Source organism: Halichoeres trimaculatus, unplaced genomic scaffold (assembly GCF_033239565.1).
Source record: "Halichoeres trimaculatus isolate MK-OKI-2021-1 unplaced genomic scaffold, fHalTri1.1 fHalTri1_scaffold_15, whole genome shotgun sequence".
Classification (NCBI taxonomy): domain Eukaryota; kingdom Metazoa; phylum Chordata; class Actinopteri; order Labriformes; family Labridae; genus Halichoeres; species Halichoeres trimaculatus.
Genome location: NW_027437193.1, coordinates 8,683,732 through 8,710,725, shown reverse-complemented (window position 1 = coordinate 8,710,725; position 26,994 = coordinate 8,683,732). Strand labels below are relative to the sequence as shown.

The 26,994-nt window shown below is 40.7% G+C and overlaps 2 protein-coding genes across 5 annotated transcripts in view; both read left to right on the top strand.

Annotated features, from left to right (window-relative positions):
* The first annotated feature begins 245 nt into the window (after positions 1 to 245).
* LOC141804069 (kinesin-1 heavy chain) lies at positions 246 to 19,206 on the top strand. Its single transcript, XM_074688314.1, has 26 exons — positions 246 to 667; positions 7,367 to 7,454; positions 7,567 to 7,640; positions 7,744 to 7,848; positions 8,973 to 9,021; positions 9,272 to 9,327; positions 9,422 to 9,509; positions 9,610 to 9,734; positions 9,870 to 9,974; positions 10,601 to 10,746; positions 10,891 to 11,039; positions 11,661 to 11,848; positions 12,065 to 12,133; positions 12,441 to 12,647; positions 13,158 to 13,301; positions 13,438 to 13,629; positions 13,721 to 13,838; positions 14,234 to 14,289; positions 14,392 to 14,501; positions 14,614 to 14,715; positions 14,841 to 14,901; positions 15,225 to 15,296; positions 15,426 to 15,530; positions 15,637 to 15,853; positions 16,012 to 16,147; positions 16,406 to 19,206. Exons 1-26 carry the CDS (start codon positions 542 to 544, stop codon positions 16,407 to 16,409), a joined length of 2,892 nt encoding a protein of 963 aa, XP_074544415.1. The 5' UTR covers positions 246 to 541; the 3' UTR covers positions 16,410 to 19,206.
* A 1,327-nt stretch (positions 19,207 to 20,533) lies between these two features.
* The window catches only part of LOC141804442 (rho GTPase-activating protein 12-like), a 60,894-nt gene continuing 54,433 nt past the window's right edge, over positions 20,534 to 26,994 (top strand). For all 4 annotated transcript variants that reach the window (XM_074688867.1, XM_074688866.1, XM_074688865.1 and 1 more), the window contains exon 1: positions 20,534 to 20,749. The gene's annotated coding sequence lies outside the window, so the exon portion shown is untranslated. The remainder of the gene's footprint in view (positions 20,750 to 26,994) is intronic.

The following is a 26,994-nucleotide window of genomic DNA, read 5'->3' as shown; positions in this document are numbered from 1 at the left end:
ATCAAAAAGATCCTTATTTACACTTCTTTTCAACATTAAAACTACAGTCAGATCAGTTCAAGACTAGTCATATTTTTCCACCTGACATTAAAAGCAGGGCAGCCATAGAGACACCTTCATAATATTCTGTCCTCTGTTGCAGCCGAGGGCAGACAGTCCCACTTTCCCTCTATATCCAAGGGGTGATGTGTGTGTTTCAGTGGATGCCCACTTACATTCACAATTGAGTGTTTCATTACAACAACACAGGGAGAAGAGGGGAGCGCCGGGCTGACGTCATTGTGAACCACATCCACAGCAGCAGGAGGGGTGAGGTGGCCAGCCGCTGATCCACCGGTATCATGGCTTCCTAACAGGAGAGGGAAGTGATTGAGAGGAAAACAAGGACTTTTGCTAAATGCTCCACAGATAATCGACTCCTCGAGAACCACAGATTGGGACAGAGGGGCTCGGCCTCCCTTTTCGCCCCAAACGGCCGGCCCTAGGATTCAGAGTATACTGATATTTTTATTGGTGAATTTCCATTCGTAAACCGTGGAAGATGGCCGACCCGGCGGAGTGCACCATCAAAGTGATGTGCCGTTTTAGGCCCCTGAACAGCTCGGAGGTGACCAGAGGCGATAAATACATTCCCAAGTTCCAAGGGGAAGACACTGTTGTAATATCGGTGAGTATTTTTGTGTGCTTACCTGTATGACATAGCCTTAAGGCACGGTCAGCTTTACGCCATTTTTGATTGTCTCATAGCTACGCTTGTTAGCACCTTAGCTTACGAGCTAACGTTAGCTGACCTGTTCACCGCTGCGTCGTTCCTCCGCTGGCCCGCAGCAAACACCACAAGAACAGCCAATGTCACTTAAATTACTGCACTTTAGGTGTGTAGCTTCTAGACAGGTGGCTTCACTTGACAACTCCACGTTTCAAAAAGCCAGACTTTATGCTGTTGCTGGGCAATATCTGTATTCGCAGATGCCCTGTCATTGCTAGCGAGCTGTCATTCAACAAAGCCACAAACACACATTGGCTGGTATGGGTTAAAATGTCGACAGCGTTAGCTTTCAAACCCTGCACGATATCTCCACTGTGTTTTTGTTTCAACATTGACTGTAGAGTAGCTGTGCATCTGTAATGTTAAAGGTATTAATTGTGATCAGTCAGCACAAAGCGTAAGCCAGCTTTGATTTAATAGTGGCTAACAGACTGTTGGCTAGCAGGCTAGGCCAGCTGGTAGTTGACAGATTAGCCGGCCTTGGCTAGCTGGCTAGTTTAATACTGTCGTTTAATTATAGCTAACATTAGTTAGCTGACCAGCTGGTTGAACAACTAAACCTTTTCTAGACCAATCTGGAAGTACCAAGCATATAGAAACTGTAACAGAGTAAACATATGTTCCCAGTTTTGCATGGGAAATGTAGACAATGATAACATTAAATTTGCCTCTGCTGCAATAGAAATGTCAAATAATGAACGGACCATCTAGCCCTCAGCGATGACAGGTCACTTTTTATTCTGCATGTAATGACTTGATAAACCTTTCTTTCACAAATAATCCTACTCCCAGAGAATACAAATATCTAAGTTAAAGTGTCTGAATGTTAATAAGCAGCCATAAATTCAAACATAATAACTGCCTGCCTCCAAATAGTGTGAAAATAACCTTTGAATCACTTAGCCAGACCGTTTCATTTAGCTTCAGGTCTTGTATTCATAATTGTACTGGTATTTTTTACTGTTCAGTGAAGCTGTAAACTAAACACCTTTTCCCCAGTTCATTTCTGACCTTTGGAACAGACAGTAAGAAAAGATCCTGGGATATTTTCATGTACACTTCTGTCTGATGTAGGTCAGGAGGTGTAAGGGAAGCAGACATAAAAATGACATGCAAATGAGAAAGTATCAGCACTTTAGGCCACGTGCAGACGAAGAAGATCAACCAGCACACTCATATGACAAACAGTCATGAGTGATGGCTTTTAAGTGATGATGAACCCCAGCGCTCCATGATGCAGTGTTGTCAGCATGTATCCTGCGAAGTGTAACGCATATACAAGACATCACCATAGTCCAACAGTTGCCACTACTATTGCTTTCTTTGGACTCAGAGGAGAGGCAGGATATGGTTTTTACCTTATTTTATTTACATCAGATAGAAGGCTCATTTATTTTCTTTCTTTTTAATTAAGATTTCACTTTGGAGTCAAGCCAAGGTTTACAGTTAATTTAGTCCTCTGGTGATACACACCCCTCCCCCTGATAAGGATATTGTCAACAATTTCCACTCTGAAAAAAGAAGGAAATGCCTTAACTGATGCAAAGCCATACTACCACTCTTCCTCTGAATCAACAAAGAATTTACCTAGAGGTTATTTTACAACTGCTGTGCACTTCAGGCGTTGTCACTGTACGCTTTCACAGCATAGTCCTGCACTGTGTGTCTTAAAAAGACACTGTTTGCACAGCCTGAATTCATGCTATTGCATGTTTCTGAACCATAACGTGCACAAAAGGAAAGGATTGGCCTTCATAATTAGGGAACATAAAGGCTGCATTAAAGCCAGGCTTACATGTCAAGTTTTAACATGGTAGATGTTTATAATCTTATGGCACATCACTTGACAAACCATCAAGGTTAAACATTAGGCCCCCTGAGCAACAGAATGTGGTTTTCTTTGTGGACTTTGGTGTTTTTCACCACTACTTTATGAGAGTTTACAAGGCAATCGAAACTGATCATGAATTCCATTCATGAAGTTTTGGCTCAGAAGTTATGAATCACATCCTCTTTGACTTGAGTAACTAATAGTAGGTGATGAGCACAACAGGACGATTCATTTTGTGCCACAGAACAGAGGAGACTGTTGTGGCTGTGGTTACTTTTTGAGGTCTTTTGCTGACACAGACTTAAGGCCTTTAGCTAATAGCAAATGTACAGTTGTACTGTATGGACTTCACGGGCACAATGTGGCCCTGCCCAACTCAGAGTGCCAGTCATAGTGCCAGAATAGCAGTGCACATTGTGAAGGACACAAGTGTTGCAAGCCAGAAAGTCTAGTAACGCTGTCCGATGCTCCTGCTTGTCGAAGAACACCACTTACAGTACCCATCAGCAGCAGCACAGGCCTCCTGGGTAATCCCCCAGCGTGTCTCTCCTGGTAACCAGCTGTTTGACCAATCAGAGCAGGCAGTTGGCTGGGTGCTGGGCAATCTCTCTGGGTGGGGAGGGTAATTATTATGGTGATGTACTTTGTTTTGCAGATGCTCTTATCCAGGGTGACTGACTCACTTAGCTCGTATTTTTTTAATCCATTTTGAAACATTCTAGGGCGTGGACCAGACCCTGTTTTATGCTAAAGCTGCAACAGTTAAGAAGCTGACCTCACAGCGTAACGTAAAAATACATAACGGGCAGATTTATCAAGGCGTACACTGGTGATAGTCTGCAGGATATTGACAGGTGACATTTCCATCTTTGTCTGGTTAATATATTCCAATACTGGGAACAAAAATACCACAGTGAGTTGTGCCAGACTAATGCAGTGTCTAAGGCATTGATTCTGGCCTCAGGCTGGATCAGGTTGGGGATATGAAAGATGACAAAAACAAAATGTTCCTTTATAAATTTAGCAAATGTACTGTGTAATCTGCATGATGGTAGGTAAAAATCTCACCAATGAGGTAACAGACACATTTTTCACATTTAAAAAGCAGATTTTAAATTTTATGATGTAACGATTGAGCTACTGCACATTTTGTCTGTGGTCTTTGTTTTTGAAACAGAAGCACACCATCTCCTACACCCCCTGAGAAAGCACTTAGCAACTCAATTGAAGCTCTAAAACTGGCACATTCCTTGGCACACCCACTTTTCCGGCCATCCACATACAGTATACATGCAAAGAGGAACAACAAGCAGGCCGAGGTGCTGCCAAGAACAGCAGTACATTGATCCAGTCTGTAGCAGAAGCATTCAGAGTGCGCTTACAGGCAGGTGATACACAGACTTGTAGCAACCAACATGGTCTCATGAGTTATTCACATCACATTTAATTATGTATTTTATTGCACAAGCACACATGCCAGAGTTAAAGCCAGTACATTCATTTTGTTGGAAGCAGAGGGTGACATTTCCTCCTGAGGTCTACAGGTGTTGTCACCGTTTAGGTTTGCAAGTGTAGTATGAGTGTGCAGCAGGTAGGCCTGTCACGATAACAAGTTTTGCTAGACGATAATTTTCCAAAATATTATTGTCGATAAACGATATTATTGTCAATATTATTTTGATTTTTTTCCCCATTTTTTCATTGATGTAATTATGATAAATGGGATAATAAAGTGAGTACACCATATCAAAAGCAAGAAACTTTAATTTCTTAAGAGTATTTAACTGTAATTAAAAGGTCAGGATCTTTTAAGTAAAATAAATTAAATAAAAAATATAAATTTAACAAACAAGAAAGAGAAAAAAAATACAATGAAAATGAAACGGAATCTCTTGTAGAAAAAAAATACTTGTCAATGAAAATAATTAATACTAATCAAAAACAATAAAACATAGACCCTGTCTCTAAAGAAAAAAACGAAACTCCAAAATAAACACAACAATAAAAACTATAGCCTAAATAAAAGGGAGTTTATACAGTTCCTAAATTGTTTGTCTATTTACTTTGCAGACCAAAAGCCTCAGTAAGAGCAGATTGTCAAAGAACAAGGCTCCGCTGCACCTCCCCTTCTTCTTCTTCTTCTTCGCCACTATTTTCAAACAAATGCGACATGTCAGCTTGTTGGTGTTCATGAGCTCACACTTTGTTCATTCTGATAAAAAACAAAATATTCCCACACTGGGACTGTGGCAGGCGGCTTAAGAACCGTATCTTTTGTGCCATCACTCATATTAGCGTGTGTTTCCTCCTTACCCCTCAGGACGCTCGCTTCAGCTCTCTCCGTGTGTACGTGGGAGCAGCCCCGTCTTCACCCCAAAGATCACATTTTTGACAGATGCTCACTCTGCTATAAATCCGCTGAATCCGCTATAGAACCTATGCACCCCGATGTTAGGAAAGATAGACGTAGCGAGCCATCTTCTCATCCAGCCTCTTTGGTCGAAAGAGAGGAGGACAACAAACATAAATGCACGTCAGTTTATCGAGGCTGGCAAACTTACCGAGGACGTTTTCATTTATCATTATTCATGTCTCCAGAACTTCACTGTAAGTTTTACATGTGAAAGATCAGGTCACCCCCTCCCTCACTTCACTGCTACATCCCCTATTTGCATACAGCAGCCCAGGACGCCCCGGAAGAACACAGCTGAGCTACTTTTAGACCTTGTAGTGGTGGAGGTGCGTGAGAGATAAAAGGGGAAGAAAGGGATTAGAGAGATAAGTGAAAGGACTCCCAGTGCATAAGAGCAATTGACACCTGTTTCAAGAAATACAGATTAATACAGCTGACCTGTTCTCACCGCCTGCCCAGTTAAATTACATTTGTCGTTTAAAAATAATCACCACACAATCCTTCGGAATAACCTTGAACGTGTTTAATAAAAAAGCTGTGCTAGTATCATAACTATGCCAGCAAGAAGCAGGAATGTGACTCAGCACTTATTATTACTCCGTAATTTCCTCTGTAATTACATTTTCAGCCAGTAATCCCATTAGACCCCAGTGTAGGTAACGAGGGCAGCGGCAGCAGTAACAATGAGGACTTTAAACTGGGGCTGTGCCATTGTTTGCTGACAGCGCCTGCCGGGCCTGATAGTGGCTCAGCGCTCTTGTTCTGGGCAGGGTTAATTGCCGGGATGCGGCTGACTGGAGTGAATTATCAACGTATTAAGATTTTGCAGGGCTGTGTTGCACCGGGCTGTGCTTTAGATGTGACAGTCAGAAGGAAGGGAGGATTATGATGTAGAGTGCAAATTAAGGACATCTTGGCTTTGGTAGTCAGAGTATCTCTTGTACTGGTAAAGGTGCTGCAGATTTCCTGCAAAGACAGTGACAGAATACGCCTTCATGTTGAGTTATGAACGTGTTTTTGTGCAATACAGGTTGTAAACAAGAAAGCTTTAATCAGTGGCGTCTCCAAGGTGACACCTGCTGCTTTGCAACATTCCCAACACTCCTTTTGCTCTGTCAGGTGTTCACACTGACAATAAATAATCCACTGCCACTGAGGAATGCATGTTTTGTAACCTGGGGTATCACCGGCAAACAGGGCTGTCTTATCCTTAAACTCTTTCTACACCACAATGAGAGCCCCACCCGCCACGCTGCAGAGAAGATGAGTCAACAGGGACGAGAAGCCTCCAAAGACGGCTAGCCATCCAAGCTGAACCTCAGAATTGCTTGTAGCATCAGTTTTATTAGCCTGCGGTTGCCTTCTTAAATCCCATTATTGATTGCTATCTCAATGGAGTCGTGCTTTGAAGTTTGGACGGGCCCGTGGGAGATCACAATCAGCCACACTCTGCTTGTTTGAAACAGGTCGGCTCTTTAGCAGGTTTTGGTTTGTTAATGTGTTGGTGAAATTGTTTGAGTTTAAATGAGATGATATAATCCGTACAAGGACAGCTAACATTCGCAGATTAACCAGAAGAAAACTGCATGAAGTTTCTCTGAACCTCTTGTCTTGGTTATGGTAGATGCTTTCTATTCTTCTCTCATCTCAAACTTGGTCTCATGTGAGTTAAGCTGATTGCAAAAGGTGGAGTTTAAATCCTGCAGAACACTTATTCCTTACAGTCATCACTTGAGTGACACATGTCATGATGCACAAACAAAGTGTTTATTAACATAACCCAGTTTTGGGGATGAGGCAGTCATGAGTGTCAAAGTGATGATGGTTGGTCTCTTGATGTTGTGATGGAGGTAATGTCAGAAAATGCTGTCATCACTGTGTTGAGCTACAATGCATTACAGCTCTGTGAGGGCTTAATAAGTGCCTTCACTGTATTTAGTGTTCAAGTTCCTACAAGAATACACAACACAAAGATGATGGATGATCAGTCCAACAAAATAGATTTTTACACAAAGTTTGTAGTTCTTTAGTCACTAAGTTCCCTTCGTTTCAGCCCCAGTAAACCTCACAGGAGTGGAGGCAGTGAGCTTGTAAACAACAGCTCTCCTTCTGTCAAAGATCTTATGTAAATAGGAAAAAAATAAACAAAGAAAGAGACAACATTTAGTCTAGTGTTAAGTAGGTGTTGTGGAGGAAACCTGGCGTTGAATTTATTTTGTCTGTTGGTGAAACAGAAAAATACTACTCGGATTTGTTTACAAAGCATGTTGTGGATTATGATACTTAATGAGGTTACATAATAGCTTTTGTTGTACTACTTACTCACTAATTCACCCTTTTCCTCTCATTCCAGGGCAAACCGTACATGTTCGACAGAGTGTTTCAGTCAAGTACAACACAAGAGCAAGTGTACAACGCCTGTGCCCAGAAGATTGTTAAAGGTGAGGCTCCACTTGATCAGAGGTTATTATCACTGAACATCGTTTTTAGAGGCATAAAACAGAGATGAAACTCTGAAGCATGAAAACCTGACGTGTTCGTTCTGTCTTTAAGATGTTCTCGAGGGATACAACGGAACAATTTTTGCATATGGGCAGACATCATCTGGCAAAACACACACCATGGAGGTAAGGATGACTTTAGGTGCTCGGTGTTTTAAAAGATGGTGTTTTTGCTGGAAATGATCACTTTGCATTATTTACATCACCTTGACATGCTCTCTACTTGCAGGGGCATCTCCATGACACAGATGCAATGGGCATCATCCCCAGGATAGTGCAAGACATCTTCAACTATATCTATTCCATGGATGAAAACCTGGAGTTTCATATCAAAGTAAGAAGTCAGAAAAACTGTCCTGCAAACTTAAACACCAGCTGATCAGAGAGTTTGTCTAAAGGACACCTTCTTGCTTTGCTAGAAAGTGTCCTTAGCTCAGGCCTCGGACCCAAACTAGGATTTAAAGTACTGAACAGCACAGTGACTAACTGAAACTGTGGGTACAAGCCACATACATCCTCTTTTCAGTTTACTGTGACAAAGCATTTTCCTAAAATCTCACTATATTTGCTTCAGTATCACACAGGGTGTCCGCGGGGTCTTAAAAAGTATTAAAAGTTGATAAATCAATTTTGGGAAAATTAAGGCCCTTAAAAAGTCTTAATTGTGGTTTTATGGGGTTTTAAGTTTCATGGGTATTCAAGCTTTGACCCAAAAAATATCCATGAATATTTATTTTCCTCCTTGCAACTGTTCCCTGATTGGGACGTTAAACATTCAGCCGATAAAGTTCTAAAATAAAATAGAATAGAAAAGAATGGAGTTACTGTATTGATCCCAAACTGGAAAATTGTTGTGTTAACAGCAGAAATCGATGAAGTCAATAGAAAAATACAAAAATAAGAAAGAATAAAAAAAAAAAAATACAAAAAGACTCTAGTTACAATAAAATACAACAATAAGGATTGTGAGCGGTATAAACACCAGCTATAAATTAACATCATTTCTAGTTTCATAAAGAGAAATTAAATACAACATTAAAGCAAATCACACAATCTCCGGCACATGTCCTAAATTTAAAAAATGATTTGATTTCATTTGTTCTTTCAAGCTTTATTCCTCCTTAACTTACATCATTTCTGTAAAAATGTAAACTACAAGTGTTAAAAAGTGGATGCCAACAACAACTAAAGGTGCAATAAGGTCTTAAAACTTTTTTAAAGGTTTTTGAAAAAGTCTTAAAAAGGTATTGAAATCAACCTCAGGATTTTAGCATATACCCTGTCACAATTCTTGACAGAAAGCTAGAAAAGTTTTAACTCCTCAGATTTCATGAAGTTTCCATGTTTTTTGCATGTAGACAAAAATCCCATTTTAAAAAGAAGTTATATTATTAAAGTGTCAGTATATCTTTTGATTTCCTGACTCCAACATGATGCATGTGCTTCTCTCACTTTCAGGTTTCATATTTTGAAATTTACTTAGACAAGATCCGGGACCTGTTGGATGGTAAGTGGCTGTGATGCTTAAGTGAACACCGTAATTCTCATCTCATTTGTACCAGTCAGGGTTGACAGACGTGCCACTTAAAGCCTGAGAAATGCCAAGTTAATTTATGAGCATCAGTGTAAAGAACATGGTGGAGGTGGTGTCGGCTGCAAACCCACAGATTTCTGATGCTTGCTGTTGTTTGTAAAAGTGTGAAATGTAAGATAAGAATAAAGAGTTTTTTATGGTATTTTTTCCCTCTTCATTGCAGTGTCAAAGACCAATTTGTCAGTGCATGAAGACAAAAACAGAGTACCCTATGTCAAGGTGAGATCAAAGCTCCTGTCACATGTTAAGTCCCCCTTTGATGACATATGTTAATTCCAGTTATCTGACCTCTTTCTCTGCTTTCTCTGTGCAGGGCTGCACTGAGAGATTCGTCTGCAGCCCAGAGGAGGTTATGGACACGATTGATGAAGGCAAATCAAACAGACATGTAGCAGTTACAAGTAAGATACCATCCTGTTGTTTTAAAACACAAATCTGTCACCTGTAGTATTTTTCAATTCTGTTTTTTCGAACATGACACACCTGTGATCTCTCCTCCAGACATGAACGAGCACAGCTCCAGGAGTCACAGTATTTTCCTGATAAACGTCAAACAGGAGAACACTCAGACGGAGCAGAAGCTCAGTGGCAAGCTTTACCTTGTGGATCTGGCTGGAAGTGAAAAGGTAAATGAATCAACGGATGTTTTATGACCCACTTCTCCCCCCAGCTGTCTGCTTGGGTTGAGTTCAGATCATAGTCTAGTCTTGTATTTTCTGAGCTGCACAGCACTTACAGGTTACTGTCTTTGTGGTTTTCAGGTCAGTAAAACAGGAGCAGAGGGAGCTGTGCTGGATGAAGCCAAGAACATCAACAAGTCTCTGTCATCACTGGGAAACGTCATCTCTGCTCTGGCTGAAGGAACGGTCAGTTTCTGCTCTCTTTATGTCTCTCTGGTCCTGTTTCTTAAGTCTGCGTCTGCATTTTTATGGTGATTATGGGGAACCATCGGTTGCAGGGTTTTTGTGGTGTGCATCACTTTATACTCGGTGTTTTCAGAGTGTTTTGAAATGACAGACATTAGTGTTAATGTAGCAGACACAAATGACTTCACTGTTAACCAGCTGTAACTGCCCAGAGCCAGGTGTGTGTGTCTGGAAAACTATCTTTTCAAGCATCTTAGTGAGATCTAAGAGCTGTTTTCAACCATCTAAAAGTTCTTTGTGCTGCAGAGACATCTTCAGCCGATAAAATTCTCCTCCGAGCAAAGTTTTCCTTGAGCTGCTCCTTAGCGATTTCGTGGTTTTCACATTAATAAACAATCCATTTGTTTTAGGACCTCTCCGCTCTGTAAACAACCTGGGGCGGACAGCCACTGATATATTTGTGATTGTTTCAAACAAATGAGCCATTGTACCGAGATGCCTCATTCCCCTGCAAGCGTAGCGGTGTCTAAAGAGTCACAGCAGATTGCTTCTGCCTAGCAGTTTCAGTGTAGAATCAAAAATTTCCTGATTCATTCTACTTTTTTTGTTCCATGTACATGCTAAAGGCCTACATCCCCTACCGAGACAGCAAGATGACCCGTATCCTGCAGGACTCTCTGGGTGGTAACTGTCGAACCACCATTGTTATCTGCTGCTCGCCTTCCTCATACAATGAATCCGAAACCAAATCCACCCTCATGTTTGGACAAAGGTTAGTACAAGGAGAACAAGCCGTACAGCTCTGTGTGTTTTCTTTAGAATTTGTAATTAATTTTTCATATGTTGTCAAACAGTCCATGCATATGACTGCTGTTACATTTTGGTATCATTAAACCTGAGTTTTTTCTGCATCTAGAGCAAAGACCATCAAGAATACTGTCACTGTGAACATCGAGCTTACAGCAGAGCAGTGGAAGCAGAAATATGAGAGGGAGAAGGAGAAGAATAAGACCCTGAGGAACACCGTGACCTGGCTGGAGAATGAGCTGAACCGCTGGAGGAACGGTTAGAAAAAAGACTCCATTAATGACTTCTGTTTTATACATTTATGCTCTTTACAGATTGTTTAGGAAGAAGAAACAAAGCTTTGAACTAGAAAAGCACTCAGAGAGCGCAGACTTCTACCAAGCATATTGTGATTGTCACACAACACTTAAGTCCTACTTTACCTTAATGTTATACTCCCTTTCAGCAGACTCTCTGCTCCTGGATCTTAGTATCCAGAATATTACCAGGATCTGGATCGTACTTTTACATCTGTCAGAAATTATGGTGACCTTGTCTTGTATTGTTTTGCAGAGCAATCCGACCATTTATCGCAGAGTTATTTACGGTGAAAACAGCCCTATCTCACATTGATAAAGAATCCTTTAAAAATTCCTGGATCCAGACGGTGATCTGAGTCACCTCCAAAATTGAATCACTTCTGCCTTGTGCCAATTTGAACATTTCCTGAAGATTTCATCCAGATCCATTTGTTACTTTTTGAGCTATGTTGTTCACAGACAAACAAACAGACAAACTCTCACAAAAAGATAACCTCCTTGGTGGAGGTAATGATTATATTACATTGAAGACTTTTCTTAACTTTGTCTTCTATTTCTTGTGTATTTGCTCCTTCTTTAGGTGAGAGTGTGCCGGTGGAGGAGCAGTTTGACAAGGAGAAGGCCGACGCAGAGGTGCTGGCTTTGGACAACATACTGAATGACAAACCTGCTACCACGCCCAACATGCCGGGTGTTCGCCTCACAGACGTGGAGAAAGACAAGTGCGAGGCTGAGCTGGTTAAGCTTTACAAACAGCTGGATGATAAGGTAAGAAGGATTAAAAAGCTGAGACCCGAGAGTTTGTTATGGAGACTAAAAAGAATAAAAATCATAAATTTTTAAACCTTAAAACAGTAGGTCTTAATTTTATCATCAAATATATGATGTAGTTGTAGTCCTCCAGGGAGCAGGCCAGACATCTCCAGCCACACTCACAACACTGTGTCTGAACTCTGATGCTGATTTGTGTCCTGCTTTTCACAGGATGAAGAAATCAACCAACAGAGCCAGCTGGCTGAGAAGCTGAAGCAGCAGATGCTGGACCAGGAGGAGGTGAGTACTGGAAGTCTAGCAGGTGGAGGAAAGAGAGGCCTCCAGAAACACTCTATCAACGCTTGAGACCATACTGACATTAACCTAGTTCAGTGCTGCCATCCAGAGTTGTAACTCTTTGAACTAGGATTTTTTTCTGAACTTTTTGCATTATTTTGACTCTCACTGAATTGGAAACTTAGTCAGCATGGAAGACAGCTAGTGTGTTTGATAAACAAATTAAAATGCAAATCAAAAACAAGACAAAGTCTGCTTCCCTAATGCATTTAAATCACATACTACAATTACACTTTTTTCCTCACTGCAGCTTCTAGCTTCTTCCCGCCGCGACCACGAGAACCTCCAGGCAGAGCTGAACCGCCTGCAGGCAGAGAACGAAGCCTCCAAGGACGAGGTGAAGGAGGTGCTGCAGGCTCTGGAGGAGCTGGCCGTCAACTACGATCAGAAGAGTCAGGAGGTGGAGGATAAGACAAAGGAGTTTGAGGCTATCAGCGAGGAGCTGAGCCAGAAATCGGTGAGCTGGGGACAAATATCAGCAAAGTCACTGTGACACTTTAATTTCGGTCACACGCCTTTTTATTTGTCCTTTATTTGGGCTATGCTAATGTGCTTTACACAAACACGCAACACTATTATTAATCCAGGACAGCCTGTGGGGATAAAAAGAACATGAACACTGGCTTACATGCTCACTTAGACTGCTGCTCCAGCCCCTTTCAAATTAAAAAGAGTTGGTTGTAGTCCCTCAGTTATACAATACTTTAAATACAATTATTTTGTTCTGCATAGGAGGAGAAAACACACATTTTTTCACAAAATATAGACAATTTTATTATTGCCATTGCTGTTGTAGATGCTAATTTTGTAGATCAGCATCAGTAAGATCTTCAATTCATTTTAAATTTGTGTAAATAACAGAAGAGGCAAAAGATGTGCTCTACATTTTTTTCAAAACATCTTTTCCAAAGCTGCTTTTATCTCACATCAAAGGAAAAGACTGAAAGTTTTTCTTCTCTATTCACAGTCCATCCTGTCATCCCTGGACTCTGAGCTCCAGAAACTGAAGGAGATGTCTAACCACCAGAAGAAGAGGGTGACAGAGATGATGTCTTCACTGCTCAAAGACCTGGCTGAGATTGGCATCGCTGTCGGCAGCAACGACATCAAGGTACTGAGATTCAATGCAGCAGAATGCCAGAGAAGAATGTGGAGAAAGATGGAGGCTGTGTTGGACTTTCACTCGCCTCCCTCTTCCATGTGCTCATGTAGTTTTGCTCATCAGCTTTCCACTTCTTCCCCTCCAGCAACACGAGGGGGGCAGCGGCATGATAGATGAGGAGTTCACGGTGGCTCGTCTCTACATCAGCAAGATGAAGTCTGAGGTGAAGACGATGGTGAAACGCTGCAAGCAGCTGGAGAGCACCCAGTCTGAGAGCAACAAGAAGATGGACGAGAATGAGAAGGAGCTGGCTGCCTGCCAGCTGCGCATCTCACAGGTACATACAACCATAAGAACATGAACTGGAGGAGAAAGAAAAATCGTTTTAGAATCTTTTTTTAAAATCTTCATGTCTCTCCTGTCTCCAGCATGAAGCAAAGATCAAGTCCCTGACTGAGTACCTGCAGAATGTGGAGCAGAAGAAGAGACAGCTGGAGGAGAATGTGGACTCTCTCAATGAGGAGCTTGTCAAGCTCAGCGCTCAGGGTGTGTTACTGTTTGAGGATGAAGATGAGAGATATGCAGTGACACCAGCATTCACTTTTAGTCATTATTACACTTCTGAAGTAGTCAGTCAATTCTAAGAGAAACTCAAGATTAAAAGTTCAAACGCCTCTCAGAAACTCTGACCAGCTTCGACATAGTTAGCCCATCTGATTTCCCTGCTGGGGTTTGGTTTGAAGAACTTTTTAGACTGAAGAGAATTTTTCTCAGAGAGCGAATTTGATTGTCATTTTAGCAAAATTTAGTTTCCCAAATATGCCAAGAATGTTGTGATAAGAATCCAAAATAAGTTAGGAGTGAAAATATTTTATAGTCTTTCTAAATAGGGTTTAGCTTTGGTTCAGTTTAGAATGACATCTTTTTGTTTATGCTTGCAGAGAAAGTCCATGCAATGGAGAAAGAGAATGAGATCCAGACTGCCAATGAAGTCAAGGTGAGTAAATGTTTTCTCGTTACCGCTTGTTCAGTAATCTTTTGTCTTGGTAAAATTGTATCAAACAAATTGCCTGCATATTGTGTGTTTTTGTGTTTGCAGGAAGCTGTGGAGAAGCAGATCCATTCCCACCGTGAAGCTCATCAGAAGCAGATCAGCAGCCTGAGAGACGAGCTGGACAACAAGGAGAAACTCATCACTGAGCTGCAGGAGTAAGATGTTTTATCATGATTTTGACAAAAACATTTAATTTTTTAATCAGGCAAATTTTAATCATGACCAATGTTGCTACAATGGAGTAATACCTACTGTCTTAATTGATAGTCTGAACCAGAAGATCATGCTGGAGCAGGAGAGGCTCAGAGTGGAGCATGAGAAACTCAAATCCACCGACCAGGAGAAAAGCCGCAAGCTGCATGAGCTCACGTATGTTTCTCACACACAAACACAAGGATACAGTCTCTGGCTCAGTTTGATCTGTTTGATGGTCACAAAGAGCCATTTATCACCAGCATGTACGTCTCTTTAAACTGGCCTGTTCTGTCGTTCAGGGTGATGCAGGACAGAAGGGAGCAGGCCAGGCAGGACCTGAAGGGTCTGGAGGAGACAGTGGTAAGTTAATCTAATTGATTAACGGTTAAAAGCACTTACTGTGGATCTCAGTCATAGAACATGTTGGGTTTACATCCCCTGGCAGGAGTAATTGTTGCATCGTTTAGTTGATTTGTTGTTTACAGCTTCTCAGGATCCAGTGCTGCTTGTAAAATTCTGAAGAGAAATATATTAAAGAAATAAAAGTCTTCAGTTATGAGTCTTCCATAAAGTTTTCCTCTTGGCAGCTTGTATTAACTGTAAGGGAGCTCCTGTGTTGATAATTAAAACCAAAGAACATTCTTTTAATTAGTTTTAATTATTTGTTCTTATTTTCTATCAAGGCCAAGGAGCTGCAGACTCTGCACAACTTGAGGAAGCTCTTTGTTCAGGACTTGGCTACCAGAGTGAAGAAGGCAAGTCTCTCCCATAAAATGTTTATACTCTCTTAGAAAAAAGAAACTCACATCTGCCATAAAGACCCACAATATCAGGATTATGCTGTGCATTATTTAAGCTCATCGTCTTCTTACCTCGTCATGCAGAGCGCTGAGATGGACTCGGATGACACAGGTGGGAGTGCGGCTCAGAAGCAGAAAATTTCCTTTCTTGAGAACAATCTTGAGCAGCTCACCAAGGTTCACAAACAGGTCAGTCCTTTTTTTCTCCTGACCATCTTTCTAAAGTGTGCTCCAAAATCTTCACGCTTGGTTTTTATCGCCCTGAGTAACCTCACTGTCTCACCTCCTCCCACAGCTGGTGCGTGATAATGCAGACTTGCGCTGTGAGCTTCCTAAACTGGAAAAGCGTCTTCGTGCTACGGCTGAGCGGGTCAAGGCCCTGGAGTCTGCGCTGAAGGAGGCCAAGGAGAATGCCGCTCGGGACCGCAAGCGCTACCAGCAGGAGGTTGACCGCATCAAGGAGGCTGTGAGGGCCAAGAACATGGCCAGGAGGGGACACTCTGCCCAGATCGGTGAGAAAGGACGCTATTCATGCTATTTTGGCCAGTTTACACATAACAGGGAAAATGTTTTTTTTTTTCTTTAACACAGAGCCAAAGCCACTGATATTGCAAACGTTTGCATGTATGTGAAAAGATCAATCCTAAATCTTCTCTTTCTCTCCCCACAGCCAAACCCATCAGGCCTGGGCAGCAGCCAGTTGCATCCCCCACCCACCCCAACATCAACCGCAGCGGAGGAGGCTTCTACCAGAACAGCCAGACAGTTTCCATCAGGGGCGGAGGCAGCGCCAAGCCAGACAAGAAGTAAGTTCAGCCACACCCTTTTCTTTTCAGGAAGCAGGAACTAACCATAGCAGATATGTTGACAGTAAAGACCCAAGATCTTCTACTCAGACACCGCAGATTTTGCTGCTGTAGGGGTACTTAATCAACACATGCCTGTGTAGCTATCGTCTGTTTTAGTCTGTAAATTTAGATTTTACAGTGATACTGAAATAAGCTATCTCCTGGCAGAAATTTTACCATTTATCAAAAGCATCTTTTCTTTGTGTTCATCTACAGCTGAAAAGCAGTGGTATCGAAGGACGACACCACTGAAGAAGAAGCCAATATCACCCCTGCCCACCCGACATCCTGTCATTCCATAACAGCGAACAGGCTCCTCGTCGCTGCTTTGGAGCCACGAAGGAGTTTCTGAATTATAAATATATATATATAAATATTCCTGGCCTGTACAGCTCCACCCCCCTCACCTCCACCCCCTCCCTCACATCCCTACAATTCTCATCATGACTTATCTCTTTGTCTCCTACTGGATATAATAGCAAGAAAAAGACAAACTTAATTTACAAAAAGGCAAAATAATATTCTTACCACCGAACCAAACGCAGTCTTGAGCGCAGGCTCGGCGAGCAAAACCGCGCGCACCTCAAAAATGTGTTGCTTCGGTTTTATGTTTTGCACAGTCTGTCGTCATCTGTCGTCGTCGTGCGAGTAGTTCTGCACTGTGCCAAGCTGAATGTAACGGTAGAAAGAGCCGAAAATTACAAAAAGGAATAAAAAAACAACTTTAAATGAAAAAGACCAAAAAAAAGGAAAAGGAGACCCTACCACGAGAAATAGCTTGATCCTCTAGGCTAACCTCTGTACATTTCTCATTACTATTATTGGTTGTTAACCACACTTTCTCTGAATAGATTTTACATGCTTCTTAAAAGAAAAAAAATGTTTAAAAAAATATAAACCGTACGGTTTTGAATTGACTAGATGGCGTCGAGCACTACTGTTCTGTCCCAGTATTGTACAGATGTAAAATTGGCACTGCTGCACATGATCCTCTGCAGAAAGAAAGAGCTGTACGGAAAGAGGGGAACGGCTAAAAAAGAAGGATTTAGAACTGAGAAGCCAAGACGTGCGACAGTGTACTGTAGATGTATTTAACTCAATACCTGTGGAGGCCAATTGTTTTTATCATTAAGTTAAAATAAAACCTATACTCGTTTATTGGTGACTTCATGAGAAGGAATCTAAGAATGTAGAAAGGAAGGAAGGAAGAGAATGATCCGGTTATCACAACAAACTTCCACCTTTTTTTAGCACAGCTCATGCAAAGTAGCTCAATGTGCTTGTTTTTACTTCTCTCAACGATGCTGTGTTAATGGACGCTATTTATATCTGTCTGCACATGAAGCACATAGACTGAGATAGCACACACACAATGCTTGTCCTGTCCTAGCTGGGTTGCTGTCATTCACTCATCTCCTGAGTCAAGTTTGGTTTTTAAAGGTTAGTTGTGTAAACCCTGTCGTACCATGATTTCAAGGGTGCCTCGCTTTGATTTTGTTTTTTGTTTCCCCTCTCTCACACCCTTTTTGGTTGTTTCTTAGAGATTTAGGACCTCACTGTAATTATACGTGCCCCTTTGGTTGTAAATTTGCAGAAAAGCAATGTGTATTTTTTGCTGGGTTTATGTACTGTATCTCTCATTGTTCCATAGATGCATATTTGAAGGGGGAGCTGCAGGCTGGGGGTGTCAGTTGATGGGTCAGACCCTTTGCTGCTGATCAACCAATCAGGAGAGCAGGGTCTAAAATTGCACAACAATCTTCTGTCATCGTCTGGAGGAGCTGTTTATTTAGCTAAATCTAGTCAGGGGTGTAGGATTTATTTTGTGTTCTGTTGTCTTGCTTGTATTTTTAGTGTTTTGTTTTATTTTGTTTTGTTTTTTTTCATTTTCTCATGATGGCTTGTTCTTTTTTTTGTTCATTTGTTTTAACCCTGTGATTAAGCCCCAGTACGTTGGCAAAGAGCTTGTGAAGATTGTAACCCTGGTGTGAGAACACTACTATATTGTGCAAGTGCAATATACTGTAAAATACACTGTATATCAGTCAACAGGCAGGTGTGATCAGGGTGTGCTTTAAACAGAAATGGAGTCAAGTTCTGCCCCTCTTCTTTGTTAGCGTCTCATCAGTTAACCAAGTGACATCATTTTTTTGTTTACCTTTTCCAAAAAGCTAAACTCGAAGTGTAAAATCTTCTGTACTGGCTTGACTTGTAAACTGTCAAGCGTTCTCGTGCAGTTGGGATTATTCAAATAAGACATTTCAGCTTAATAGAAATGGGTTCAAACACATTTTGTGTCTCAAATTGGTGGAGCAGACGTAGCTCCAAAGTGGGGGCAGGATTTCGGCTCTCTACTGATAGGACGTCATACTAACACCTGCCATCTTGCAACAGGAACGTTAAATTTGATAGCACTTCTTCACAAAACCTGCACTCACAAAAACACTCCATATGTGACTCTTTTGACTGGAGGAAAAGAAGTTTAAAGCCGTGTAAATCGAACTGTTTGTTGACACATAAATTAAGTAATAATAATCACTTTGTAAAAGTTGCTGGGAGGTGTAGCTCCCCTGTATCTATGACAGGACAGTGTTTGGTGTCTATCAAGATGGTGTAATCCCTTTGTGTAATCTTCTAGATTAGCTCAGACTTGCAGCATGGACCTCAAAATGTTCATCCTTTGACCTTCCACCAAAAACTGGAAATGAAACAGGGAGGGTAAAACAGTTGATCGGGACAACAAAGGTTATTCATGGTGATTACAGAAATGAAATTTTACATTAATTCTAAATTAAAACAAAGTGTAGCCACTTTTTTATTACTGTGTAATAGTTGGTCAATTTTAAATGGACAGTTTTGAGGATCCATCAGTGGACAAGGTACTGGATCATTCCTGGAGAACTGGGGCACAAATAGCAGGGCTCTGTTATGGACGGAGATGGGAAGTTCATGAGATCACAGTTTTGGATTGATTGCATGATGTAAATGTATGTGTGATTAAATAATTATGAGAAAGATTTTTTTTTTATCTTTGTCCTCTTATTTTATGCTCACCAAGACCTTCATAACCTTACTTTTGATGTTAACTGTTTACAACTTTGCAACAATAAGGAGAACTTTTCCTATCACATAACATTGAATGTGCACTATATCAGCTCCATAAATATGCTGCTTATGCAGGCATTTTTTAACACTTGGTAGGCTTAGGGGTAAAAAAAAAATAAAAAAAATAAATAAACAATAATAATAAAAAACCTTAAAGCCAGGATTCACAACCTAAAGCTGGAGCAATGGCACTGCCGCCCTAAAATAGAAGTCATTCATCTCAAAGTTAACAGAATTCATGGTTAAACCTGATAAGTAGAAATAATATGTTTATTTTCTTTATTTATGTAGAGGCAAGGCATAGTTACATGAGTAACTAACTTGAATATACAGGCTTTGCTAGATTTAAATATTGAGGCTAATTTTTGTCAGTATAACCAAGAAAACAAAGCAATAGAAATGTAGCATAACACATAGGTAGAAATGATAGATGAAATTAACACATTGCTTTGGGACTTAAAAGCAACCATAATTTGTTTATTTGCCACGGAAGAGTTTTTCCATCTTGTTGATAAAACTTATAAATAGCAATCCCTTTATTACATTGGCTTATGTACGTTTGCTAAACCCAAAGCCAGTAACTGTCCAAAAAAAAAAAAATCTTATCCCAAAAATTGTAATACAGGTCAAACTGCTAGCCTAACGCTGTCAAACGTTTCACAACCCATTAAGGCGCACCTGCGGTTTAGCACGCCTATATGAAAAGCATTACTTCAAGCGGAACGTGTATAGAATGTATATTTGTTGGATAACCATTAGGGGGCACTAATTTCCTGTTTGCGTCCCGAACACCTGAAGGCGCGTATCATAGATCAAAAATAAAACAAGAGCTCTCACTCTGATTTCTTTGCAGAACGTGCAGCTCAACAAATTCTATTGAAAACAACTTAAGAAAAAATATATATATTGTAAGCCACAACATATAATCATAGTATAAACGGGGTACTGAAGTATAATACATTCGTGTTAAGACCAGAATTTCAAGATAATAATACAAATGATTTGAAAAGAAGTAGTCTATGCATCAATAATAGCTGCATTAGAAGGTGCAGTCAATGCAATATTTATTTTTCGGTGTAAGTACCAGCTCTGATTTAGTCTCTTCAACGCAAAGTCGTTACTGTTTCAACTTAAAAGTAGACGCATGCTCCATGTGAAGATTTTTTTGTCCCGGAAAAATCATGAAGACGCGTCTAGCGCTACAATAGACGATCTTTGCACTGAAGGTAGTTGCCAAAGTTGTGAGGGCAGGCGTGAGTCCACGGGCGCGAGCGTTGCTGTGTGGATTATACACCGGTCAGGAAAGAACAGGAGGGACGGGAGCGCCACTATCTGACAAACCTGACGAGTGGGAAGCAAGTTTCACACCGTGGTCGGTTCTACGGGAAGTTTGTGGGATTTTAACGTCTCCTGGGATAACTGGAGTGTTTATTTGTCACTCCCCAAGTAGAGAAGGTACGTTAACTGCGTCAGTGATTGGGATACCGAGGAATGTTTAGCTCAAAAAGCTAATTAGCCAGCTAACGTTAGCGACAGATAAGCTCTTGTAAACCATAACAGACGGCCAGGCAAGAGCTCTGACTCTTTATTTATGTCAGAATGTGAAAAAAATCAGACTTAAGCTTACTGACGTTGAGTTTGCTAAGTGTTACCGTATCTAATTAGGAGCTCAGGAGGAATGCTGCACAAATATGAGGAACTGTGAACTTAACTAGTCCCTTGAGGAATACTAGCTAAAGTATCATTACTGTCGGAAACATCACTACAAGAGTGACGGTTGATGACGTAAACTTAGTCTGCTTATTAACTGAGTTATATTAAACTTCAGTTTCAAGTCAAACTGTAGTAGCTGTCAGCAGCAGGGTGCAGCAGTCATGTCTGATAACATTTACTATCAACGTATATGAAGGACAAGATCAAAATGACAGGTTTGAAGATTTCAGTTTTAGCACATTGTGTATTATTGTGATTTGAGTGCAGTGGGAATCACAGTTGTGCTTTTTGGTGTACTGTTGAATGATATGTGCACTGATTTATGGATTAGTGGAGCTGTCACTTAGTCTGACAATAACCATAATGACAGATTAATGAAGTAATTGGACCATTGAGCAGAGCAGAAGTAGTAGTGTGAGCATTCGTAGATATGCAGTGGAGTCAAAGGTATAATATTTGTCTTTAAATGACTAGAGAATGTGTGGAATGTATAATCAATACCAAAATCATAAATCACATCATGGATTTTAGATATCATGGTTGTGGTGCAACAGCTTCGTGACTTGCAGAAAAGAATTTACTGTATAGTGGAAAGATGATGTCATGCAAGACCGATTTTGGCAAGTGTTTCTCCATCACGTGGTGACCCCATTGCCTGTTCTCATTCCTATTATCAGCAGTTTGCCTTCTGCTTTTATTTGTCTTTTAATGATGTTGTGCTTTCACATTCCTGTTCTCCCATGAGGTGAAAATGTGACATGAGTTCCAACTGACTGTGGTGGGTTGAAGTGTGACAGGTTGTGGTCATGAGTGTTGAAGGGGACCTCTGGGACTTGAATTGGGGGGAAAGTTGTGGTGAGAGGTGCCTAACTGGGACAGTCTGTTCTGAATCTGAGCTGTTTAGGGGAAACATGGGCCTATATATGGTGTGTATATGTAGGCAGGTCACTGTGCAGCACTCAGCTGGGCCTCCTAGTTCCTGTTGTTGTAAATAGCTGATAACTGATTTTGCCACTTTCAGAAAACTTAAAAACCCAAGACTATCAATGTATAACAAAGCAAAATCAGGAAGCTGCCAAGTAAATCAGTGCAGTCAGGGCACCATGAAGCAGGAAAGGAAGACCCCTGGTCAACGTGGAGAAGGAGCCCTCCAAGACAACAACCCTGCAACCCCAAAGCAGGAGGAAGGCAACCTGGCAGAAGGACAGCTGAAGATGGAGGAGAGTGAGAGGCTGTATTATGAAAGACAGATCAGGGAGCTCAAAGAAGAGGCGAAACACAGAGGTGAAGATAATGGGAGAGGAAATTCAGGAGATGAGGACAGAGATTGGATCTCTCAAGGAACAGCTGCAAAATGAAAAACTGAAAACCAACACCCTCCAAAAACAGCAGGAGCAGCTCAGGCTTGTGTGACAGGAGCTTGCCAACCAAAACCCTGTGCATGTTGTCAAACTTGAGCAAGAGAAACTGTCCATAGAGCAGCAAGTGAAGACCCTGCAGAAAGAGGTCTTCAGCAGCATCAGAGGATTCAAAAAGATCGATCTGATGCAAGAGCTACAAGGTCTTGTAGCTCTTATTTTTCTTATTGCCCAGGCCCAGAAATTTGACTCTGTAATGAGCTAGCATGTCTTTTTTTAATTCCAGGTTCCTCTGTGCTTGCTCCACAGAACCAGACTGTCTTATTTGCCTATTTACTATTTTAAAACTTTGTGTATGGTCAGTTGAGTGATTTTTTTCTGTACCTGAATGTGTCAAACTAAGTTAAATCAACAGCACAATTGAAAAATAGTTTAATCATTAACATGTTCTTCACCAATCTCCTCAAAAATAAATAGAGCAGCATTCTTCCACACTTGCAATTATTCATCCATCTAAACACTTTGCTGGGTTGTGAATCAAAGGTTTATTCACAAAGCATCAGAAAGTGGCATTTTTAAGACAGCTATTTTACCATGAATCTGTCAAGACCAAACAAACCTTGATGTCAACAATTTCCTGCATGTTGCTTTCTTTCTGATGAACAACACTTGACATTTCTTTCTCAGAACTCAGGTATAAGATTATTATTCAGGAAAAATAATGTGAAATCCTAAAAGAAAAAGAGCTTAGTGAGGTGGAAAACCGTCTCTGTAACCTTGTTTCTCTTCTCTGAAAAGACCTCCATAAATGGAGAGATTTTCCATCTCTCTGACTCTGGACACAAACCTTCTGAACTCTGCTAACAAGGATCATGTGAGATGACCCGTTAGGACTACTGACTCTGTTGTGTAACTCATCTGTGTTTCTGTGGAAACATTTCATTTCCAAAGAGACACTCTCTGTTTAGCTTAGGTGGGAGAAAATAAGAGGGTGTGTTTCATGCGTGTGCCGACAGTGGCAGATTTTCCAAAAACACATCAGTTCACGTAGTCACAGACTCACCATCCCTTCATCGGCTGAGGCCCTGCCATCCTGTCCTGTAGCTCTGGACGGTTTTCCGTCTTTGCTCCCACCTGTACCACCCCACAGCTCAAAGTAAATCTTATTACCATCACATTAAATTAAGGTGCGTCTTCTGATTTTGCTGATTAGACTCTGAGAAGATTTGTGCTCTCACTAAATAGCGGTGCTGATGCTGGAGCTTAGCAGGGCAGGGATAAGTGAAAGAGACAACAGGCTCTAGGAGCTTTTCAGTATGAACATTATGAGAAAGAAAGAGTATTAAGTAATGTCTGATTTGTTTGTAGACCTGCCCATTTACACTCACCATAGAAAGAGAGACCTGTGTGCTCAGTGCCCCTTCATCAATGCCTAAACTTAAGCTAGCTATGGGTCATCTTCTGATTTAATACTGCTAGACAATAGAACACCTCACTCTAAGGATGTCTCGATTAGGGGCGTATTTAGTCGTTTGGGGGCCCAAGGCAAACCCAGTCAACGGGGCCCTCCGTGTCCTTGTAACTCATCTTCCTCAGAGCTAGACTGGCCTTCTCTGGGTCCACTGTCTCTTTCCGAGAATCAAGGCATGAGACAGTGCTAATCTTGTACATGGTAACTTAACACAACTAAATGCATTTCCTCAAGTTCTGTACTTTAGTTTGATTTTGAAAAAAGTGAATACATAATTTAGTCCACTTTGTCCTGGATTTGAAATCTTTTATGGTCAATTGACAGCTTATTTGTCCCACAGTGGGGAATTTACAAAGTAACAGTAACAAACAAGAAAGTATGAAGTGAAAAACATTACAAAAGGTAAATATTGAAAAAGAAATTTAGTAGAGAAAAAATATGTAAATATCAAGCACAACATAAAACTGGAAAAAAAACTACTGAAAGAGGTGATATTTACAGGTACCACACTTTTGGTACAGTTATTTTAAAGTTAATGTGTTTTTATTTGACCCCTGTCCAGTGAGTTATGTATCCAAAAAAGAGATTTTGTACAATTATGTTTGTCACCAACTCCAAAAGTTTGATTTTGAGAAAATTATCCTACTTTCTGGGCTAGATAAAGTCCTTAAAATCCTAAAACTCTTATATGTTTATCTCAGATCTCAGAGCAACATTGTTTTTATTTCCGACTTGGTTGAAAATAAGAAAAAAATGGGAAAAAAAGTGTTTTTTACCACTTTCTTCCTGAATCAGATTTTCAGATGTGTTGTAACATGGAATAGCCCATTGAATAAGAGGGGAGGGGGAGTACCCAAAACCATCATTAAAGATTAAGACTTTGGATGTATTTTGAAGCATGTGAAGTAAGATTTAGAAAAAAGAAATACTTTCAATTGAAGAGAACTTCATAAATCATTTTTTAAGAGATGCTTTGGGGGCCCCTGGGAATCTTGGGTCCCCAGGCAACTGCCTGTGTTTGCCTAATTGTAGCTACGCCCCTGGTCTCGATCCCGATTGGTATTGGCGCCTGATGTGGCTATTTTTGGAGGATTGTATAGCATCGGATTTCGTTGTGTGAGGATCGATCCAGTTTTCATGTTTTCATTTCAGCACCGTCACGCTTTACGGCTGCTGTAAATCAAACCAGGTTGCAAACATGTCTGCTGTGTGGGACTACTTCTCTTTGGAAAGCAATGATAGTAAAACAGTGTGTTGCAACATTTGTAAAGTGAGTGTTCCTCGAGGAGGTACCAACAGAGCTCAATTTAATACAACAAATATGATTCGTCATTTACAACAGAATCACCCAACAGAGTACAGGATTTATCAGAGAAAGGTATTGGATTGGATTGGCAAAACAAATCATGAAAATATCTGATCTGATCTGAAGTCAAAAATCTGTATCGATACATCCCTACCTCACAACCACCATTTAGCTGATGTAACAAAGTTTAGTCGTTTTAGTCTGAGAAAGTATAAAATGAGGGCAGGGTGAGCAGCAGGAGTCAAAGAGTAGAAAGAGAACAACCCTGAGAAAATGTTGCACAAGGAGAGCAGGAAATTAACTTTGTGTGACTCCTGCAGGGACAGAAGTTCATAAGTTTCCCAGCGGCATTGATTGATTTACCAGCAAATGCTACTTCTTTAAAAGCCTCCGTGGAATGAGATTTGGTGCAGAGCAGGTAGGAAAGGTCAAGCTCATTGTTTGTTCTGAGTTATTATTTCTAAATTGGTTAAGCACCAGAAGGAGGAGGCTGGTTTAGGCTTGGAGCACAACAATGAGTTGTTTTATGAAGTGTACCTCTGTAACAGATTGTGTAATAGAGCCTTCAGTGTAGCAAAGATAAAGTGTCAGGGCATGTATTCAGGAAAAATCTGATGAATTCTCTCTGTCTCCGTCTACTTGTCTACAAACCAGGGATTAGATAGAAATAGGTCTTCCTCCCGAACTGGCAGCCAGCTGAATTAGCAGGTCACAGGTTAATCAAGACGGCTGCCAGTTCTTGTCATGATCTGCTCATCATCCAGTCTAATGCTCCTCTAGTCTGCTGGGCTCTGTGTATTGTGACTGTAAGCTGTGAATTGGCCTCTGAGGCAGTGTTTGGTTTAATTTGGCTAATGGCCACTCTGTGCAGTCGGTTCATTTGGTCAGATTTTCCTGCGTGCATGTCCGCCTCAACCATCGAGGTAATCCATGGTGATATTATCCCCACCATGAGTGTATCAGGAGTAATCCAGGATTGGTTGGCTGGTCTTTATTTGGCTGATGGACTGCTTGTAAATGTAAATACTTGTGACATAGTGCCGTTGGATTGGGTGAAAGCTGTCTGACCTACATTTATATTTTATTTGCACTCTTTTAACACTTTTCTGTGAGCGTTAAATGGCTGAAAAAGGCAAAAGAGGCTGAATATACCTCCCACAACATGTTCACTCTGGCTGCTTGTCATAATCTTGGTTTTCAGGCCTATCGTGTCATTTGAGGTGACTCACTGGTGACTTGGTGGTGCTGTCATTACAACCATCAGTGTAATATCCTGCTCTAACTGCTGCTGATGCTGTAATATCCTCCTGACACTTCATCTTGAGAACATGACACCCAGGAAGACTAGATTCATCAGGAGCTAACTTTGATTTGTTTTTCAACAGCGAGCAGAGACCGAGTCATTTTCAAAAGGACAGTTTGAGTTTTGTTTCATCACAAGAAGTTGTGCAGTGATTTGTTTTGAACTCAAACTTTGGATGTTAACTGATAAATCAAAAAGACCTTTACTGTAACTAGGCAAATTTTGCTAGACGATAATTTTCCAAAATATTATTGCCGATAAACGATATTATTGTCAATATTATTTTGATTTTTTTTCCATTTTTTCATTGATATAATTATGATGAAAGGGATAATAAAGTGAGTACACCATATCAAAAGCAATAAACTTTAATTTCTTAAGAGTATTTAACTATAATTAAAAGGTCAGGATCTTATAAATTAAATAAATTAAACAAAAATTTAATAAATTTAACAAACAAGAAAGAGAAAAAAATACAATGAAAATGAAATGGACTCTCTTTTAGAAAAAAATACATGTCAATGAAAATAATTAATACCAATCAAAAAC

Coding starts and splice junctions, on each gene's coding strand:
- LOC141804069 (XM_074688314.1), top strand. CDS start 542: ATGGCCGACCCGGCGGAGTGCACCATCAAAGTGATGTGCCGTTTTAGG. Junction 7,641..7,743: donor GCAAAACACACACCATGGAG/GTAAGGATGACT, acceptor CTCTACTTGCAG/GGGCATCTCCATGACACAGA. Junction 9,022..9,271: donor GATCCGGGACCTGTTGGATG/GTAAGTGGCTGT, acceptor TCTTCATTGCAG/TGTCAAAGACCAATTTGTCA.